Source organism: Rhinolophus sinicus, linkage group LG15 (genome assembly GCF_036562045.2).
Source record: "Rhinolophus sinicus isolate RSC01 linkage group LG15, ASM3656204v1, whole genome shotgun sequence".
Lineage (NCBI taxonomy): Eukaryota > Metazoa > Chordata > Mammalia > Chiroptera > Rhinolophidae > Rhinolophus > Rhinolophus sinicus.
The window spans coordinates 466984-488130 of NC_133764.1; the positions used below are offsets into that span (position 1 = coordinate 466984).

At 57.9% G+C, this 21147-nt stretch overlaps 2 protein-coding genes across 4 annotated transcripts in view; one reads left to right on the top strand and one right to left on the bottom strand.

Annotated features, from left to right (window-relative positions):
* Window positions 1–21147, bottom strand: part of SLC5A10 (solute carrier family 5 member 10) — a 60903-nt gene that overhangs the window by 17251 nt on the left and 22505 nt on the right. The gene's annotated exons all lie outside the window — the stretch shown is intronic.
* The window catches only part of FAM83G (family with sequence similarity 83 member G), a 29985-nt gene that overhangs the window by 2393 nt on the left and 6445 nt on the right, over window positions 1–21147 (top strand). For both annotated transcript variants that reach the window (XM_074320880.1, XM_074320879.1), the window contains exons 2-4: window positions 388–1024; window positions 14323–14490; window positions 20826–20950. In XM_074320880.1, the coding sequence (XP_074176981.1) occupies window positions 503–1024; window positions 14323–14490; window positions 20826–20950 (815 nt within the window). In that variant the 5' untranslated portion in view covers window positions 388–502. The remainder of the gene's footprint in view (window positions 1–387; window positions 1025–14322; window positions 14491–20825; window positions 20951–21147) is intronic.

Consider the following 21147-nt stretch of genomic DNA (forward strand, 5'->3'; position numbering starts at 1 on the left):
CCCTCCTCCCGCAGGCTCCTCGGGTTGCCGCCCCAGGTGCCCAGGGATTTTTTAAGACCCCCTCCCCCGCTCCCCTCCCTCCTCGTTCCCGGAAGCCCTGGGACGCCACTGAGCAGGGCCAGAGGCCGGCGGTTCTGTTTCCTGCTTCCCACTACTGGAAACTTATGGGAAGTTCCCTGCAAGCCCTCTTCACCCCCCAGAAGTTCCCTAGGACTTCAGGCAGCTGCAGAAATCTTCTGGGATGTGGGTCCCCTGTCCCCTACAGATACAGGACACTGGGCCCTGGGACGTGTCCCGCCCATCTCTTTCACCCCTGCCCTGTCTCGCCCCTCCCCAGCCCACCTGCACTCTGACCTGACGCCTGGATTCACCTTGTCTCTCCTTCAGGTTCCTTACGGGCAGAGGAGAAGCTGAGGAGCAGCGGCAGCCCTGAGGCCCCAGAGCGTGCTGTGAGTGTTTCCTCTCCTGCCCACCTCTGCAGAAGCACTGGGCAGGTGGTATCATGGCCTTCTCCCAGGTGCAGTGTCTGGACAACAGTCATGTCAACTGGCGCTCCAGCGAGTCCAAGCCCGAGTTCTTCTACAGCGAAGAGCAGCGCTTGGCGCTGGAGGCGCTGGTGGCCCAGGGCCCCGAGGCCTTCTACGAGGTGCTGAAGAGGGAGAACATCCGCGACTTCCTCTCCGAGCTGGAGCTCCAGCGCATCCTGGAGACCATCGAGGTGTATGATCCGGGCTCCCAGGACCCTCGGGACGCAAGCTGCCCCCAGGGCCCGGAGGACAATGGAGTCGGGAACGGTGAGGAGGCCAGTGGGGCAGGCGGGGCCCTCACAGAGGCCGAGCCGCCACCCTCGCTGGAGTACTGGCCCCAGAAGTCAGACCGCTCCATCCCACAGCTGGACCTGGGCTGGCCTGACACCATTGCCTACCGTGGTGTGACCCGGGCCAGTGTCTACATGCAGCCCCCAATCGACGGGCAGGCCCACATCAAAGAGGTGGTGCGCAAGATGATCAGCCAGGCCCAGAAGGTAAGCCAGCGTTGGTGGGTGTCCCTGGAGAGGATGCTGGCCCGCCCCAGCATCGCCCCACCTCAGTGCGTGTGCACTCGGAGACCAACACGGAGAGTCCACCGCAGTCCCCTGTGGGTCTCCTGGCTGCCTTCCTGCCTTCGTGAGGGCCCTCATTCTTTGCAAAGGGATAGGGTGCCTGGGTCCTCTGGCAGGTAACAGTGGGCTGCCTCATCTCAAAGGGCCTTTGTGCATTGTTGGGGGGTGTTTCTGATTTCCCCAGGCTTGGTGAGCAGATTACCCAGGAGAAGGCTCTGCAATGGGGTGGGGCAGGAAGGAATTGCGGGGCTTTCTCTCACTGTCCCTGGGGATGGCTGTGATTCACCCCTGACAAGTGCAGGCTCTCACACACACCATGAGCTCTCTGGTGTTGCTTTTGTTGGGTCGGGGAGTAGACATGGAGATTGAGAATTCACCTGAGTCCATCTGATGCTGGCCTGGAGGCCTGAGTTCAAATGTGCCTGTTGCCGGGGTGTGCTGGCCAACTGAGAGCCAGTTGCTCTCCCTTTCTGAGCCTCTTCATGAGCTTTGCAATGGCAAAACTTTTTCAGGCTGGGATGGGGTTGGGGATGGCTTATTCTTCAAGGGTGGAAGCCACGTGAGTTCAGCCAAAGGTTGTCCACCTGGGTTGAATTTCACCATTATAAGGGACCTCAAGCATTGTCTGGAACTCCCCTTCCCAACCCCAGCCAAGCTGTGCAGTGTCCCCAATGTGGATAGACATTCTCGGCTGACACACTGACACATATTCTAAGAGGAGCTCACTGCTTGTAGAGACAGCCATGACCTTGAGTGGGTGCTTCTTCCTGCTTATAGGAAGTGCCCTTTCATGGTTTCAGAGCACATCCTGACATAACTGATGAGAAGGATTCTGAGGCCAGGTCTGGGCTCAGTAGAGAGCAGTGAGTGATTAGCAATCTCTGCCCTGGCCTTGGGTTAGATTCTAGTGGAATCTAACTCCTTCATTTTTCCAGGCCCAGAGCAGGGTAGCAAATCACACAAGACTTGGATGCTGGCTTTGGGGACCATCCTGGCTGACAGACAGGGCCTGGGGGAGCTCTTGGGCAAAGAAGCCAGAAGTGGGTCAGGAGCTGAGGAGGTGGCCACAGCTTAGGTTTCCAGAGATGTTGAGTCTCTGTCCCCTGAGGGGCCAGGCGAGTCAGAGAGCCTGTGTCAAGGAGCCTGGCCTGTCCCAGGAAGCTTTGGGGCTTCAGGTTTCTGGTTGGTAACATGGAGGTGCTGCGGATAAAAGCTGCGTGTTTGGCTGTTGTGAAGACGGAATTGGGTGAGGGAATGTGGAAGAGATAGAGGAAGAGGAGGAGAAGGGGGAGGAGGAAGGGGCCGTCATAGCCTTCAGGCTAAAGAACCCTCCTTACACTTGCTGTGGGGTAGGAAGGTGCTGCTGACGTGGGTGCCTGACTTGAGATCATGGAACCCAGTCCCATGGGAGGGCCTGTTCGGATCCCATTACCCAGCCTCCACTCCCTTTTTGAAAGTGGGGAAACTAAGCCCCAAGGAAATGACCTGCTAAGCCAGGGTTCCCCTTCATCTGTTCTTGTCCTCCCCACCAGGAGTAGGAAGGAGGCAGACATCAGATCCCAGCGTGGCATGGGAATAGCCGGAGTCTAATCTCCCCCAGACAGAAAGACAAACAGTTTGGCCCAGTGATGGGGCCAGATAGGGGTGTCCAGGGCCAGACTGGGCACTCAGGGCAGCCTCCCCATATCTCTACGGCTGGGGCTGAGACCCAGCCACTCCATGTAGTCTCATGGACCCCCACCCCATGATTTCATTTGTTCCCCACAAAAGCCCCATAAGGGTATCAGCATCACCTGCCTAAGGTGACATAGCCAGGAAGAAGTCCATCTCAGGTTTGAACCCCGATCTGTTTGATAGCACAGTCGGTGCTTTGCTGCAGGTCCCCGAACAGGTACGCACTGTCCCCTGCTTTCATCCCTCTAAGAATGGGGGCTCATTGCTGAGACTGACTGCCCTCTCAGAGAGCAGGCAGGGAGCCTCACCGGCCCAACAGGAGGGGTCTCGGAGCCAATAGGGGCCACGCACCTCATCCTGCAGATGGGGATACTGAGACACAGAGGAGACAGGGCTTTAGTCACACCCCACGCACCATGGTACACTAAGGCCCTGCTTTCCAGCCCACCTGCCTCCCTGTCACATCCATCCTGGGATCCGAGGTGTGTTCGTGGGCCATCTACAATAACATTGACTACTGTTTATTGAGCGTGAGGCACTTTATAATCTCAGGTAGCGTTATCTGCCCCGTTTCTCTGATGTAGAAACTGAGGCCTGACTGGTTAGTCCCTACCAAGGTCACCTAGCTAGTTCTTGGGTGGAGGGGTGGGGACCAGACCTGTGTGGTCCCCTGCCCATCCTGCCTGGCCTTGGCGGGCAGGGAGGGGCCGGTCATCCAAGCTCCTGCAATCCTTCCATCTCCCCTGCTCTGGCTGCTTCCCAGGCTCGCAGGGGCTGGGCCGTGACGCTGACGGATGCTGACAAATGCTGACGGAGCCTTTTGCCTGATCCGCCTACCCGGGAGCTCTCCTTGCCTTCTCTCTCCTCATGAATCACCTCTTTTCCCCTGGCCCCCGCATCCTCCTCTCACCCCTGGTAGCAATGCAGGGGAAACGCCCCCTTCCCAGCTCTAGAACGGAGATCCCAGTGTCCATTCGCCCGGCCCGACCCCTGGACCTCTTCCCACCAGGGCTCCTGTCGCCGAGTCAGAGTGGTCCAGCCTACCACCTCCTCAGCCTGGCCTGTTGTCATCAGCGCAGGCAGCTCCTGGGGCAGGGAAGTGACATAGCACACACTCGGCCACCTGGGAAGCTGTGTTCCTGTCAGGGCTACCACCAGGTCCCCTCTTTCCCAAAAGACTAGAATGGAACTAAAGGGCCACAGTATACAGAGCCAAGAGTGCTGGGGTCAGGTCCCAGCTCTGCCTCCACCACTGTGTGACCTGGCACAAGCCCCAGCTCCTCTCTGAGCCCCAGGCATCCCATCTGTAAAATGGGTACAGGCATTGAAGACTGTTAGGGTCCCTTCAGCTCCGACACTTTGCTGCCCTGTGATTCTAGACGCCTCTAGGACAAGAGATGGGTGGGTCCTGGGTCTCAGAGGACTCCACTGGCTGTGGGGCTCTGAGCAGGCAGTTTGGGCTCTCAGAGATATCTTCCAGTTCCAGTGGGCTCCAACTTACCAAGTTGCCTGCCCCGCCCGCAGCCCCCAGGAGCCAGTGATTTATCTGGGGAAAAAACCTGCTGTGGGGTTCCAGCTGCATACCAGAGGCCGGGCCTGTAGCATCACGCCTAGGAGGGATGAGCCCCGGCCCCACTCAGCTGCAGCCTCTGAGAGACAGGGGTGAGGCTGGGCTGGGTGGGGAGGAGGCGGGGGAGGGCGTGAGCGCGCGCGCACACATACATGACATGCGACCCGGCTCCTAGTACAATCCCTTCACCAGCCTCACAGCTTGGGGGGCGGACGGCCCAAGGGCAGGAACGAGTCATGTACAGATGAGGAAACTGAGGGAAAATGAGTGATGAAAGCTGGACTAGGACCCAGATCTCATGCCGGCCAGGCCAGGGCTTGGGAACAGAGACCCAGAGAAGTTAAGTTTCTTGCCTAGGGCCACACAGCAGGAAGGGACAGGAACCAGACATCATGATGCCCGATTAAGCCCACATCTTTTCTGTCAGGTCCCCACCTTCTTCATACACTGAAGTCCTGGCTCATGGCTCAGCTCCAGGAGAACAAAAGCAACTTAATGAGGCATTTATTAAACACCAGCTACACGCCAAGTGCTGAGTGCGCACTTTACCTACACTGGAATAAAGTAGGTGTTGTCTCCACTGTCCAGATAAGGACACTGAGGCCTGATAGGGCTCAGAGAGGGCAAATGACTTGCCCAAGGTTACAGAGCTGATAACTGGAGGAGCTGGGCCCAGAACCCAGTGTGCAGGCTCTAAGCCCCCTTTTCCCAGGAAAAGCAGCGTCTTGGCTGTTCTTTCTGAGCCCGGCCCCTCCTGAGCAATGGAGACTCGCTGCCAGCCCCCAGCTTGACTCAGCAGTAAAAGCGTTTTCACGAGGCTCCTTGTCCCCATCAGGCTCCCAAACACTGGGCTCTCCAGGAGGGCGCAGCAGCCTGACCACAGGATTGGTGACAACAGGGGACGGGGCTGAGGCCACTGCGGGTCCCAGCGGACCAGGAGGGAAGGCTGTCACTGTCCCTGAGCTGGGCAGCACCAGGACAGCTTCAGTGCCTCGAGAGGCCCCAGCGTGGCCCAGTCAGCTGTTCCCAGGGGCACACAGTGGGTCTGGGCAGCTGCCTCCTGCCTGCTCTGGCAACTGCCAGCACAGGGCCCAGAGCCCTCACCTGCCAGATGGGGAACCATCTGATAACATAATCGCAGCTATTGGCTCCCGTCTTCGGCAAAGCCTTCCTACCCATCGCCATTTGCATCTTCACCGAGCATTTGGGGAGAGCCAGGAGCACCTTTGCCAGGAAGGGGGACCAGCTCCTCTGGGCTGGGTACACGCCTGGCTCCAGGAGCACTCAGGCAGACAGCCTCAGACCTGCAGGCAGTGCCCTCCCCTGTCACTGTGAGGTGGGGCCTATTGTCACACTTATGTCACTGATGAGGATACCGAGGCCCAGAGCAGGCCAGGGCCTGCCGAAGGTCACACCAGGCTCTCTGGCATGGCCAGCCTGCACCGGGCTCCCCGGAGCCCCAGTCTCCCTGGTGTGACAGGCTCATCCTGAAGCCAAGGGTCCTCCCCTGGGCCAGCAGGGGGGTCTGGTCCTCTCAGAGCCCCAGCACCCGTGCCTGGCTCAGCCACCTCCTTGCTGCGGGATCTCGGGCTTCAGTTTCCTCATCTGTAAAATGGGGATGTGACACTTGTCTTCAGGCAGTAACAGTCGTGAGTGCCCACAAGACACTGATGCCCCAGGACCACGCCCTACGTCCTGGCGGCCCTGGCCTGGGTGGGCTGCACCAGCCTCCTTCGTGGGGTCCGCATGATCCCCAGGTGAAATGCCGTGTGGGGCAGTGGGAAGACAGGCTTTGCAATTATGCAGACCCAGGCCTGAGCCCCAACTCTGCTGGTATGTGGCCATCTGCCCGGAGACAGCTGCTTCGCCTCTGACTCTCCTGTCCATCCTCTTGGTGATGGCAGCACCTGCCTCAAAGTCGTGGTGAGAGCAAATGGCAAGAAGAGGGGTAAAGCGCGTGGCGTGGTGTCTGGCATGTCGCTGGCCCTCAGGAAGTGCCACTTCTCTTCCCTCACCCCTCTCTCGACAGCCTCTCTCTGAGACAAGTCCGGTTTGAGGGGTGGTGAGCTCCCCATCCTGGAGGAGTTGAAGCAGGGGCTTGGTGGGATGCAGTAGAGAGGACGTGGGCAGCAGGTGGTCGCAGGGCTGGCGCTCAGCCCGGCCCTGGCTCGCCTGTGTGATCTCGGGCAAGTCTTTTCCAGGCCGGTCTTCCTGGGGGATTGAGATGCTCAGTGACTCCATGGTGTCTGTCGCTCTTGGGCCCTGGAGGAGCTAAGGTTGTAAAGGCTTTCGATTTTATTTGTCTGAGGTTTTCCAATTTGCAAATCCTCAGTTTGTGCCATTTGTTGACAGCTGTGGGGTGGTCTGGCTGGCTGGACCCCGCACCTGCAGGCCTGGTAGCTCGGAGGACTCTAAGGCCCCTTGAGGCTGGCGGGTAAAGAGAGCAGCTTGTCCTCTTGTGTCATCCGCAGGGCACAGCCCTGGTCACCTGGGAGCCTTTCCCCATGCTCTGCCAGCCCCTGTCTCTGCAGCATTCCTGACCATGCTGAGGAGACTGATGTCTATCTGGGGAGGGCTGGAGACTCAGGGCAGGGACGCAGTGCTGGGCGGGCCGAGCCTCCTAGGCAGCCGGCTCAGGGCAGCACCAGGGTCCACTTCTGACCCCATCCCGCTGCAGCCATTTGGTATCAGGATGCCTGAGCTTTCTTTAACTGGCTTTAAAGAGGCTTCTGGCTTAATATTGTGGAGGGCGGGGAACGTGCCAGAGCTGATGAATGTGTGGGGGGGGAGAGACCTCAGATCATTCAATCCAACTCCCAATGTTCCCCAGAAGAGAAACTGAGGCTTCAAGTGGGGAAGTGCCCAGCCATAGGCCACCCAGGGGAAGAGTGGCAGAACCAGGAAGCCCTGGGCATCTACCCTCTGGGCAGTGCTGATGGCCAGGGGTTTGCTTCAGGACCCAGAGTGGCTCTGGCAGGTGGAGAGTGGAGTCACAGCTAGAAGATGGGTAGGACCCCTCCCACCCCAGGAGAGGAGCCTGGAAACAGGATGACACCAGCTGGCAGTGACTCTCCCTCTGGAAAATCTGAGTGGTCATCATTACCCCTCTTTGGCTCCAGGAAAAGGGACACCCGTACAAGTGTCAGCGAGCTGGCCTTGGCTTGGGTCAGGCTTTGTTACTGTCACCAGACTCCCTCCCTGTCTACCAGGGAGGCAGGACTACACTTGGTGACAGACCTTTAGAGCCAGAGGATGGGCAAACTGGTTTGGAGCACCGGGAGTCGGCGGGGGGACACTGCCCACAGTAGGGCCAGGGGCTCCCAGGAGGCATCCCTCAATGCCTGGAGAACCTTCCAGGCCTTTCAGATGGCATCTCAGTAATCCAGCCAGCACCGGAGGAGGAGCCATGTCGAGAACATGGGAAACAGGCACTGCAGCCAGGTCTGCCCCAGCCCTCCAGCTGGAGGAGGGGTTGAGGACAGGAGAGCAGCACTTCCTGTGTCTGTTTCAGATCCCCAGTGAGAGGGTGGGGGCTGTGCCTCCACCACGGAGACAGCTGCAGTTCCCTGGGGTCTCAGCCACGCCATCTGTACAGGAGGTGGCAATAACTGCAGCGCAGTTCTGCTGGAAACAAATTCCTCAGCATTTGTAATGTTGATTTCAGTTTTGGTGAGTTTTCGCTGTTTTCACAGGGTATGGGATCTAGGTTAACAGTTTTTCCACTTACTACCTTAAAGATGTTTGCTCTGTGTCCTCTGGCTTGCATCGATTCTGAGGAGAAACCTGCTTACCTTTGTTCCTCAGTAGGTAATGGTCTTTTCCCCTCTGGCTGCTTTTAAGATTTTCTCTTTATCATTGGTTTTAAGTAACATGATTAGGATGTGCATTGATGTAGTTTTCTTTGTCTCTTCTGCTCAGAATTCATTGAACTTCCTGAACTTGTGGATGTATAGTTCTCATCAAATGTGGAAATGTTATGGCCATTCTTTTTTCAATGTTTTTGTCTCCCTCCCCACTTCAGCACCTTCTAAGACTCCAATTGCACATATATTAGATCTTCGCAGTTGACCCACAGCTCACTGATGCTCTGGTCCTGTTTTTTCTTTCTCTCTGTGTGTCATTTTGGATCATTTCTATTGATTATCTTCAAGGTCACGAATCTTTTCTCGTAGCGTCTAATCTGCCATTAATCCCATCCTATGTATTTTTCATCGTAAATACTGAATTGTTTCACCTCTTGAGGTTCAATATGGTGTTATTTTAAAAATATCTTCCATGTCTTTAACTTTTTGAATGTATAAAACACAGTTATAACTGTTTTCATCTGCCAATTGTAACATTTATATCCATTCTGGGTTAGTTTTGATAGTTTTTTTTTCTCTCATGTGGGTCATTTTTTTTCCTGTTTGTGTATCTGGTGATTTTTTATTGGATGGCAGACAATTTTATGTTGTGCGGTGCTGGAGTTTGATTTTTTTCCTTTAACTATTTTTGAGCTTTGTTCTGGGATACAGTAAAGTTGCTTGAAAACAATTTAACACTTTAAAGGCTTGCTGTTAAATTGTATTAGGTGGGACCAGAGCAGATTTAATCCAGGGTAGGAGTTGGCAGACTATGGACCAAGTCTCGCTTACTGCCTGCTTTTGTAAATAATGGAACACAGACATACACATTTGTTTATGTGGTGTCTACGGCTGTGTTCTGCTATAACAGCCGAGCTAAGTAGTTGTGTCAGAAACCATAGGACCTGCGAAGCCTGAAATATTTACTACCTGGCCTTTACAGAAAAAGTATAGTGACTCCTGTTTAGGACTTACTACTTACGTAATAACCTCTGAGGACTCTCCTGCAAACCCTGAGTGTTAGCGGAGTCTGTACCCTGGCTGTGGGGACGTAAGCACTCTCTGGTCCTGTGTGAGCACTGGGGTTTGTTCTAGCCGCTCCTTTCTGGCAGGTTTCTCCCCCTCTCTGGTTTCCTCCCATGCACGTGCTGCCCGGTCACCTACTGAAAGCTCAAGGGGGAGCCCTCTGCAGGTCTCTGGTACTTGCTCTGTGCGGCCCTCTCTCCTCTAGTACTCTGCCCTGCAAATTCTGAGCAAGCCCTGTCTCCTCAACCCAGGGAGACTCCCGGCCTCCACCAGGGCCTGCTCCCTGTGCCACAGCCTGGAGGGGGTTGGGACAACCCTACAGCTTGCCTCACTTGTTTCCCTTCTCTCTCTCAGGGATCGCATGCTTGCTGTGCTGCCTGTTGGCCATGATTTCATAGATTTTGCCTGGGTTTTTTATTGCTAAGGCAGGAGGGTAAGTGCAGGCTCTGTTATTCTGTCATGGCAGGAAGAGGAAGTTGAATCCAAGGTCTTGATGGCCATTGTCCCAACCCTTAGGACAGTCTGCATCATTCCCTCAAGGTGAGGTGTTGCCTTCCACCACCGTGCAGCTGGCACAGAGGGAAGCAGGAGATGGGCAGGTGATAATTCCCGGCCTGTCCACCTGGAGGGTGCTGTGGGTCTGGTGGAACAGTTCTCAGGTTGGTGTGATGAGGATGTGGCAGGAAAGTGGCAGCTGCTGTCTGCTGAACATGGACTCTTAGGTCCTGCACTGGCTGTGTGCCTGCATTTATTCCCTTTACCCTCCAATAGCCCTATGGAGTGGCCACTGCTATTACCCCAGGAGGGAACTAAGGCACTTGCCCGAGGTCACACAACTTCCCACAGGACAGTTTAGAACCCACAATGCCACCCGGACAGGGCACAGGATGTTGGGGATCCTTCAGCAGGGACAACCTTGGGAGTCACATCAACAGTTTGCCCATTTTACAGATGAGGGAAACTGAGACCCAGAAAGGGACACAGCTCACCCAAAGCCAGTCTGTGGCTTGGAGCCCAGAGCTCCAACTCTGGTCCCACTCTGTCCTTGCCCAGGGACTCAGACTGCTGCTGGGCCCAGGGAGGATGGGAGAACACTCACTACAGTGTCCCTGGCCCACGCCACCAGCACCAGCAGTAGGTTTACAGGCCTCAGGCCTTGTCTGTTGGGGGTGGTGGCCACAGGTAAGGTGTTGCTGCTCCAGTATCCCTGGCTCCGATACTGCCCCCCTCGCTTGAACACCCCCACCCCAGTAACCGGGGAGATGGAGGTGCTGGTGGCGAGGCATCAGGGGCCTGGGCCAGATACCCCTGTCCACCATGCTACTGGCTCGAGGTGGGACCTGGACTCAGTCCCCTCCCCTCTCTGGGCCAGTTTCTGCATCTCTCATGAGGGGGTGGATGTTCACCCATCCCAAGGATATTGCAGGGATTCTGAAACCTCCATGAGATTGGTGGGGGGATTAAAGGAGGCCTGAGAGCAGTGCTAGCCACATGGAGAGAGGCGGGGCATGGGGACCCAGTAGGAGGCAGGATGCAGATCTGTTGGAGGGGGAAGAGTACAGCCAGGGAAAGGGAGGTGTGGGAGCTCCCATAGGGGCGCGCTTTGGGAGCTTGCGCCTGTAGCACACCCGAGAAACGTGGGTACAGCGAGGTGTACTTAAGCCCAGTGCCAATGCCAGTCCCTGCCGGTGTCCCCCTCCACTCCAGCCCTGGCATGGCCATCTTCCCACACACCCCCAGGCATCATCCAGACCCCACCCTGCTGCTCTTTGGGGCTGGGAACCAGGACGGTTGTCATGGTGTTTGGCCCCTCCCACTCCTGTGGCTGCATCTTTGAGGGAGCTTTCCTGTCAGTAAGATGTGGGGAGCACCAGGCTCCCTCCTTCCCTTGGAACTGTCCTGTGCCATCTGTGCAGGCTCTGGGCTGTGGGGCCGGTGCTGCCTCATCAGCTCCCTGGCAGTGCCAGGCCTAGAGTACGGGACACACACTTGCCTGCCGTCCCCACCCCATAGGAACCAGGAGCTGGTCCAGTGCTCATATGGACACAGCCAGTTCCTGTGGTCACAAGGACAGAGCTTCAGAGCTGGGACCCATGGCACCTGCCTCGTGTCCCGTGTGGTCTCCTAACACACATCAGGGCAGGGGCAGTCTCCAGAGTCCAGCCTCCCCTCTGTCTTTTCCACAGCCTTGGGCTTGGCCTTAAGACCCCTGTGGGGTACGTGTAGACTGGGCCCACAGGAAGTGGCTGGTGTTTTCCTCTAGGCGGAGCCAGCAGCTTTGCACTCAAGCCATGAATGTGTGAGCTGCACAGACCACAGGAGTGAGCCAGGCTGACACCCCACTGGCAGATGGCAAATCGAGGGTTGAGGACCCGCTGCCCTCATTCCTGTAGTCCAAGCCATTTGGTCCCATTCTCGGCTGGCAACAGCTCCCTGAGGCCCTCCTCAGGCCAGGCCTCATGCTGGGCCCAGGCCGAGGCTCTGCCCTTGATGAGCTCACAGTGTCACAGGTGAGCTGGGCCGCAAGGGAGTGAACCCCTCTGTGCCTCAGTTTCCTCACCTGTAACATGGGAATAACTGCCACCTGTTCAGTGAAAACTGAACAGATAGAGGTTGTTGGGGTTGTTACAAACCCTCATGCAGTGTAAGGCTGTACTATCTTGTACTAAAGCTGGCTTGTACTATCTTGGGCAGAAGGTGCTCCAGGTGGGGGTGTGGGACCCAGGGTTCTTGAGTTTCTGGCCCCAGCTTTCCCATGTACAAAATGGGGAAGGGTTTGCAGGACTCAAGGGGCCTCTAGGAAGCCTTTGGGGCTGTAACTGAACAAGCTGTGGAGGGCCGCCCTGGGGTGCCACGCATCCCCTTCCCTTCCCTTCCCTAGCTTTAGCTGGTACCTGTTACAAGTCCTCATTTGACCAGCTCCAGCACGTCAATGCCTGGATAGAGCCAGTGGTCAGCCCCGGACCCCATGAGGGATCCCCCATGGGGAGCAGGCCCCAACAGATCCCGCCCGACAGCAGATGGTCCCTGGACCAGGCATCCTGCCTGCCTGAGGGTGACGTGGGGAAGGATGCATGTGGAGTGGGTCTTGCTGGGACACATCCCCCAGGCCCGGGGCAAGTTCCCATCTGCCACAGGAGGCAGAACCTGGAACCAGGCCTGACCAGTACGGCAGGGGAGCAAAAGGATGAGGGGTGGTGGCTGCCCCAAGGAGAAGCGTGTTGCCTGCACCCTTCCCAGGGTGGCACGTGAGGCTCTTAGCCTGCAGGAGCCGCTTATCCAAGGGGATTCTAGGGCTGGAGTGGCTTTGGGGCTGTGGGGTCCCAGGCGAGGAAGTCCCTGCTGCCACCCCACCCACCCCAGGGTCAAGTCATCCTCGACTGGTCTAGTCGAGGCCGTATGAATCCACTCAGCTCTGACATTGTGTGTCATCTGTCCTCTCACCACCCCCTTGCCAAGTAATCTGGCCTTTCCTTAAACATCTCCTGGGATGGGGCGTTCACTCCCTCTGCAGACCCCTCCCTGACATTGGGTCAGAAAGGACTGCCTCATCTGATGCTGATACCTGCATCCCCTTGCTGGTCCCAGCCCCTGCATGGGCTGTACCGCTCCCTCTGCCGCACCTGGAACAGCCCTGCAGACTCAAAGACAGAGCGGTTGTCTCCCAGAGATGGAGAGAACCCTAGGCCTCAACCGTCAGGGAGCCCGGTCTGGGTCCCACGGCTCCACTGCACCCGTTGTGCCAATGAGAAAGCTGGGCCCTTTCTCATATTGAGAGAAGCTCGGTATCTTGCTCAGGGTCACACAAAGGTCATGTCAGTGGCAGGGCAGGGGCCTGAGGCCCCAGAGGAGCTTAGATGGCTGCAGGGGCCGCCAGCCGGGTGCGCTCACTGGAATGTGCAGACTCATCGCCAGCAGGCACCAGGCTGCCCCCCTGTTGCCCTGTGTCCACGGATCCCAGGGAGAGGAGCCGGCCAGGCCACCCTCATGCCGGGGCCGGGGGTGAGCTCAGCTGCCTGATGGGCCTGGGTAGGCTCTAGCCTGAGTGTCACCCGCTCACTGGGTGGCCCAGAGCACATTCCCCGCCTCTCTGTAAGGCTTCTCCAGGAGGTTCTCAGACCCGGGAGGGAGCCGTGTTGCCGGCCTTGGGGGGGGGGGAGGGGCTGGACATCTGTCTGAGCTGCACTGTTGGGCCCTGGTCTGATGTGCTCTCCTTTGCTGCCTAGAGGGCAGGGATGAGAGGGACTGAAGGCCAGCGCCTGGTGGGCCCCACTAAGGCCCAAGCGCCTGCTGACCTCTCCCAAGACCGGCGGGCTCGTCCACGCTGCCTTGTCCTTTTTCTGCGCCTCTCCCCTCCTCAGGTCAGGCGTGGCACTGGGGTAGGTGCACCTTGACTTCTGGGGCCCTGCCCTGAGCCAGGTCCTGTTGGGTAGAGGTCAGCTATTGTGGGCAGAGGTCTTCAGGTGACAGGAAGAGCACATGTGCTGGTTTGGTCGGTGAGGGAGGCTGTCGAAGTCCACACCGCGACCCTAGCAAGTGACCACGCCAGCTGCTGCCCTGCCCCCAGCTGTTGACACATCTGGTTCATCTCAGCACCCTGGGGTAGCACACGGAGGGCGGGGACCTGCCCTGGCTCAGGAATGCAAACCAGGAACAAACTAGAACAGGACCCTTGAGCTGACTCTGACACCTGCAGGGAAGGAGACTCTCAGGACCTAGACCCTTCCTGACTCCAAGACCTTTGCGAGCCAGCTCCTCCCAGACTCCTGGTGCAGCTTTCTCACTCTTCCCTCTACACTCCTCACCTGCCAGGTTACTGGCCTGGGTTTTCTTGTGTTAGGGAAACAGCAGGCACGTTGGATGTGCTTCCCCTCCGCTCCCTGCGGCCAGAGTCCAGTCTGCCACCGAGTGAGACTCTCATGTCCTGAATGTGGAATACGGAGCCTAGAACTTCGGAGCCAGAGAGGCCGCCAGTCTTGAGGCTGCGGGGAGCAGGGCTGGAGTGGCACCCATGGAGGATGGGGGGTGTGGGAGGCCTGGGCGTCCTGCGAGGCACCCGGCCCCACTGCCGCGCTGCCTGACAGCCCCGGTCTCTCTTCTGCTCCCAGGTGATAGCCGTGGTCATGGACATGTTCACCGATGTGGACATCTTCAAGGACCTGCTAGACGCCGGCTTCAAGAGGAAGGTGGCCGTGTATATCATTGTGGACGAGAGTAACGTCAAGTACTTCCTTCACATGTGTGAGCGGGCCCGCATGCACCCAGGACACCTGAAGGTGAGCAAGCTGCTCATGAATGACCAACTCGTCCTCTCTAAGGTCCACAAACACGTCCGCACCTGCCTTCTAGGGATGGAGCCCTGTGCCAGGCACACAGAGTTCAATAATCCTGGAGCCTCTGCCAGGTAGTCACCTGGCCTCTGCTTAAATGACCTGAGGGACAGGACAGTAACTACCTCCAACAGTCAGAGATACGATAAACATTGATTAAGGGCCTGCTGTCTAGGTGTTAGCCTACACACGGTGCTACGTCACATGCCGCACTGGTTACCTGTCTTTGCTTGCACACCTCCAGTGACAGCATGCTCACTGTCCTGACTCCAGCCGCTTATGTCTTATCTGGAGAACTCTGACTCCCAGGAAGTTCTTTCTTAGGTTTAAGCCAAAATCTGTCTTTATGCATCCACCCCCAGGTTTTAGTATCTGGCTCTGACAAAGGAAGCTCCCAGGGAGGGCTTCGGTGATGGCTGCAGAGTTGAAATGGATTTGAGGAATGAGAGCAGAGTAGAAAGAGCCTTCCAGCGGGGACACTGTGGAGCAGAGGAGAGGGGATCATGATGGGCCTGGGTTCTCAGCACACTGCTTGCTGTGTGTCCTTGAGCACATCACCTCCCCTCTCTGGGCTCCAGGATCTCACTGGTCTGAGAGATGGGCATGTGGGCCAGTGTGGCTGGCCTCTTCTGCACAGACGCTGGCGTTTCATACCTTGCTTGGCAGTAGAGGTTAGCCTCCTTCCCCCCTGCCGTTGCTTAGCACCCACTGTGTGCAGCAGTTCCCCCAGAGAATACAGATCAGTATGCATCATGGCAGCTAATACTTTTACAACGTTGGACATGTGCCAGGCCTGTCCTAGGCACTTTACATGGTTAACTTATTTACTCGGGACAGCCCAACTGTTCCCATTTTACAGATGAGGAAATAGAGGCACTTGCCCAGGTGTCACTCATGGCTAGAAAGTTAAAGAGAAGGGGAGTAGGAGCCAGCACCAAAGCCGTCTGGCTGAGCACAGCCCATGAGAGGTCAGAATTCCTTGGGCTTTAGGCCTGTCATCTGAGCACAGTCCCAAGAGAAAGGGAGATGCCAGGCTGGTTAACAAATGGCTGGGCTCCCACGCCTGTAATTTATCAGCATTTGTCAAGAGTGACCCCATCTCAACTGAGCCCTTTCAAGTGGTTGTGAGCTCTCCAGGCAGCGAGTCTCTGGCTGTTGGGACATTTTAATGTGGTCTCCTTGGTGGCCTGACCCCCAAGCCCCACGCTCCCCACTGTACTGCCCACTGTGTAATTAGCACTGAGGATCAACTCCCGGGGCAGACAGCTCATACCAGAGAGGTCCAGAGCGCGGTAAAGGTGGCTGAGAGGCCTCAGGCTGTGGGCAGCAGATCAGAGAAGCTCAGGGCTCTCTGTCCAGCCCCTTCCCCATGTTTGGGAAGAGGCCCTGTAGGCCCACTCCCATGTGCCCCTGCCACACGCCCAGTGGGGGCTTTACACATGTCACCTCCCTCAGGCCCCTGCCATTCCCAGTGTGTGGAATGCTCAGGCAGGAGGACGTATGTCTGCTGAGTGGGGACCTGAACCTGGGGTCGCTGCCCCAGGCCTCTTCTCAGTAGGGAAACCCCAAACGCAAGTCTCCTTGGAGTGTTTGGAGCTCCCAGAAGTCAGAGGCAGGCGGAGTTGGGCTGGGAACGCAGCCCAGAGGCTGCGCGATCCCTCCCGGTGAGGTTGGCCCTGCGCCTCCCACCCACCCACCCTGCCCTCTGCTCCCCAGTGCAGGTGGGGGCCTTGGGACCCGCTGCAGCCCACAGCTTTGTGGGAGCCTGGGATGCCTGAGCCAGAAGGGGCCTTGAGGCCATCGAGACTAGGCTCCCACAGGACAGACGGGGAAACTGAGGCCTGGCCGAGGCTGTGACGTGCCCAGAGCCATTCCACCAAGCAGGGGCTGAACCTAAAAGCCAATCAGCATGGACAAGGAGGGCACAGACCCTTGGTGCCCAGTGTCCCTGGCTGAGGCGGCACCCACCATGCAGCTGCGAGGGGACTTGGGCGCGTGGCCCTGCCTCTCTAGCCTCCAGTGCCTCATGCCCATAATGATGCCTCATAGAGTTGTTTGAGGATGAAATTAGAGGAGACAGTGGTTGTAAAAGTGCTCCATGAGCTAAGGGGAGTTACACAGGTGCTGCCAATAACAAGAAATTATAATCCCCAGGCCCTGGGCTAGGGCCGGGGTGTGGGTGTGAGGCTTCCTCCCCCCACCCCCTGCCTTCAGCTTGAAAATTACGCTATAGCTGAGGGCACAGGCAGCTTGCACTGGGCGTCCCTGGCCCAGCCTGCTCCACTACCCACCTCCCTGCACTGGGGAAGGTGGCAGGGTCTGCAGGGGGATGTGCCCAAGAGCCAGCCTCTTTCCCTTCATGGGAAAGAATGTGTGATGCTGGTCTCCTCATTCTCACCTGAGCCCGTCCCCTCTACAGCCTGGGCAGCTGGCCAGGGGCTCCTGTGGGCCCAGCCCTGGCCAAGTGTCACCTTGTCAAGGGCCTGCCCACACAGCCCACTTCCCTGCCCGAGAGCCGGCTAGGCCCGAACCTGTCTCGGGAGCACTTCCTTTGCCAGTAATCCTGGGCTTGCCCTCTGCCGCCCCTGCCCAGCTCTGCTACGACCTGCCTTCTTATCCCACGGGCCCAGGGTACAGGTTGCACATGGTGACCATGGCAGTGTCGGGTGCCAGTCTGGGTGCAGTGCTAGGAACCAGGCCTGATCTCCAGCTGTGCCACCTGCACTGTAACTTTGGACACAGACACTGAATCTTTCTGGGCCTCAGTCTTCCTGTCTGAAAAATGGGAATATCATTTATTTGACAGGGCTGCTGTGATGAGTAAAGGAGGCCATGTGGGGGCAGGACACTCCCTTCCTATCCTGTCTTTGGCTGGGGACAGGTATGGCTCCTCCCATGAGACCCCAGCTCTGCTCTGAGTGCCAAGGGGCTTCCCTTTCCCTTTGAGCTGTGGTCTGGCTGGGACCCACCTTCATGCCCCCCCCGCTCCAGGCAGCACCTCCCCAGCCTCCCAAGCTTTGTGCTCTTACCAACACATTCTGGAAACAGCTGCTCTATTGCTTGGGCCAACCCCTCTCCTGGTTTCCAGCTGAGGTAGAAGAACATATACCAGCACCTCCCCAGGTGTGAGGTTCCCACCTGCCCTTGAGCACCCTGGTCTGCCGGCTCAGCTGGCTCCTGACGGCCCATCAGACGGAGAATGTGGGAATGATGGCCTCATATTACAGATGGGGAATAGGCTTTAAGAAGAAGACTCACCTATCTCACCCAAGAGGCTCTTCCCCCACCAGGACCCAGGGCCAGGCCATGTGACCAGGCCACATTTGGGGGTGAGACTGGGTGCCAAGGGGATGCCCCAGAGCCAGTGGAAGCCAGGCTGGGCCTGAGGCTCATAGCTTAGGTCAGGATGGAAGCTGTGGGATGCTTGGCTGATCTGAAAAGGTAATCGGCTTTGTGCAGCCAAACTGGAAAAACCAGCAGCCACCTGGGCAAAGGCCGGACCCATTTCTGATGAACAAAGGAATCCCGGCCAGGGTAGCCATGGGAAGGTGCTTGGTGGGGATGGGAGGACTTGGCCTGCAGCTCGGGTCCCAGCAGCCCTTTCTGGTGCGCGGGGCTTCCTCCCCTCCCCTCCTTGCTTCTCTGACCCCGGCCTGAGTCAGTAATGGATCAAGCCTTGGAGCAGTGCTTCTCAGCCAGGGAAGGTTGCCTGGCTTGGGACATTTGGTGGTGTCCAGAGACGTTTTTAAGGGTCCCGACTGGCATCTGGTGGTTAGAGGCCAGGGATGTTGTTGAACTTCCTACAGTGCACAGGAGAGCCCCACAGCAGAGAATCACCTTGCCCAGGATGTCAGCATTGCCAAGGCCAGCCTAGGGGAAGAGCCAGGAGTCCCTCCGTCAAGGTCTTGGAGCTGGGCTGGCTCAGCTCTACCCCGTCTGCTGTCCCCAAAAGTGGTTCACAAAGGTGTGTTCACAAAGCTTCACAACAGCTTGGTGTGGAGGCCAGGGTGAGCGTTGGCTCCCCTCCCCATTACAGAGTGAAATAGGTCCTTCACATGGGCTCCCAGGCACCCCCCATGTGCTCTGCATAATGGCCTGATCTTGCTGTCACCGGCCTGGCCTGGTCAGCATGCATCTCTGGGCCTCCCCACGCTTCCTTGGGCCCAGGAGATGCCAGCAGGCCCCAAAAGAGCCTCCATAGTACAGCTGAAAGGTTGTCCTCGGTCACAGGGGCTGGACCTCACCCACTGGGGGACTGTGAGCAAGTCACTCCTCCCCTCTAAGCCCACTTGGCCGTCACGTACGCTGACAGTCCTGGCCTCCCTGAGCCTGAGTCCACAGCGTGCCAGATATTTTCTGTTCCCTCACCTGTCCCCGCCCCCACAGAAGGGATCACTCCTAGTACGCGCAGTCACAGCCCACTTTGTCGCTTTGCATTTATGGAGCACCTACTAAGCGCCAGGCAACTTCTGGCCCCCACCTGTGTGCACCATGGCTTCATTCAGTCCTCACAGCAGCCCTGAAGCATAAGGAGAGGGAGGCTCATTTCACAGATGAGAAAACTGAGGTGTGGAGGCCAAGCCGGCGTCATTTGGCGCCAGGACTGGAGCCATGTTTATCCGGCGCTCGACAATGCCCCGGACCCACCCTGCCCCAGGGAAGCCTGGGCTTGTCCTCTCTGCCTCCCCCCAGCCCAGGCCTGGGCGCCAGTGGGCTTAGCACACGGTCAAGGCATGTCTGCATGAGCCCAGGAGGCTTGGGCGGGGGGCAGAATGCTAGTTTTACCCCAGCCCTTAGTCCACCCCACCCTGCCCCATACACGCTTGGGGCAGAAGCCACCTTCGGAGCTGGTGACATGCTGCCTGCCATCCTCCCGACATCCTCTCATCACAGTCCCCTCTCAGGTGTGAAGAAACGGGGGTTCCACAGGGTCCAAGGATTCGCCAGGGCACCCCATTTGGGCCAGCCTAGGAGTCCTTCCCCTATCTGCTGTGCCCTCTGCCAGGGGTGGCGTGGGACTCAGAGACAATGTGGCTTTGTGGAAGCCTCCACTGCTTACCCGAGCCCTGACTCCTGAGACATTACCTCATCGGGGCCAGGCCCCATGGGGTGGGGCCCACCCAGGAAAACAGGCCTGGAGCTCACATGAGGTGGGAGGGTGGGGGGCGTGGCAGTTGCCACAAGGCCCCGCCTGCTGTTGAGCCCTAGGGGTAATGGACCTTAGTTTCAAGGCCAGCTCCAGCGTGCAGACAGGGAAACTAAGGCCCAGAGAGGGCCAGAGACTTGCTTCGAGTCACACAGCAAATTTGGTGCTGAGTCACTGACACGTAGGAGCCCCTCGTCTCAGGACAAGGTTTGAGGTGGGTGGGAGCAGACACTGCTGAGGGGATTAAGACTGGTGGCTATTCTTCCAGGCCGAGGGGGCGCCCATGGACCCAGCACACAGGGCTGGGCCAGGAGCCCACATGAGCCGCAGAGCTCGGCTATGGTTGGGTACAGGTGACAAGGGAGGGCCTTGTACCGCCTCCAGGATCTTTGCTCTGACTTCTGGTCCCTGAGCGTGCTTTGTGTTGGGTACAAAGTCACGAGCACTAATTGTCCTGGGCTGTGGCCAGCTTCCTGCTGAGCTGGCTGTGTGCAGACAGGCGCCTGGGGGCCAGGGGGAGCTGGTCCTGGGAGCAGAGGCTTATCTGCCTTCTGGGCTAGGCCCAACAATAACACACTTGTTCACCCCACAGCCACGGGGGGATCCATGGGGGCCCACCCCTCAACCTCTGAGGATATTGTCCTGGGCCCGCTGAGTAGGGGGGCCCGGGGGGGCATGGGCAGGAGTACAGCGCAGGCTCCGGCTCTTGCAGGCCTAGCCCGTTCTCCCTGTTGCCCCTGCCCTGGCTCAGCCCCCCCCACCCACAACAGCCTCCTCCCTGTCCCCTGCCTCCAGCTCCTCATTCATTTCGTGCGTCCTCCCTTTGGATGCCAGCCTCTTGAGATTCACCTCCAACTCCACGACTCCCTGCTCTGAATCCTCCTGTGGCTCTCGCGGCCCCTAGGGCCCAGTTAGGCCCTTAAGCAGATAAGACTGTGCCGTCAGCATCCAGCCGGGCCGCTCTGCAGGCTCTGCAGGCTCTGTCCTCCTTCCAGGTCTTTGTATGTCTTCAACACATGGCTTCTCTTGTCAGTAGGCCTTCGTGTTCCTGCGTCTGGAACGCTCACCCAGACCCACTCTGCCCTATTGCTCAGTGCTATGGTCCTGTAATTCTCTCTCCTGTCCCCCAACACAGAATCTCAGGGTGCGGAGCAGCGGGGGAACAGAGTTCTTCACGAGGTCGTCCACCAAGTTCAAGGGCACCCTGGCCCAGAAGTTCATGTTCGTGGATGGAGACCGGGCCATCTGTGGCTCCTACAGGTGACTCCCCAGCTTTCTGGGAGCAGGGGGAAGAGGCGGCTCCAGTTCCCAGCTGGTTTCTGCACTTAATACTGTCTTATGACACCCTGGTTATTCCGGTTCATTGGTCCCAAAACTGCTGAGGTGTGAGCGGGGCTGGGGCACGCCCGCACGCCACCCACCTTTCTCCAAAAGCAGGCAGAGGAGGGCTTTTGTCT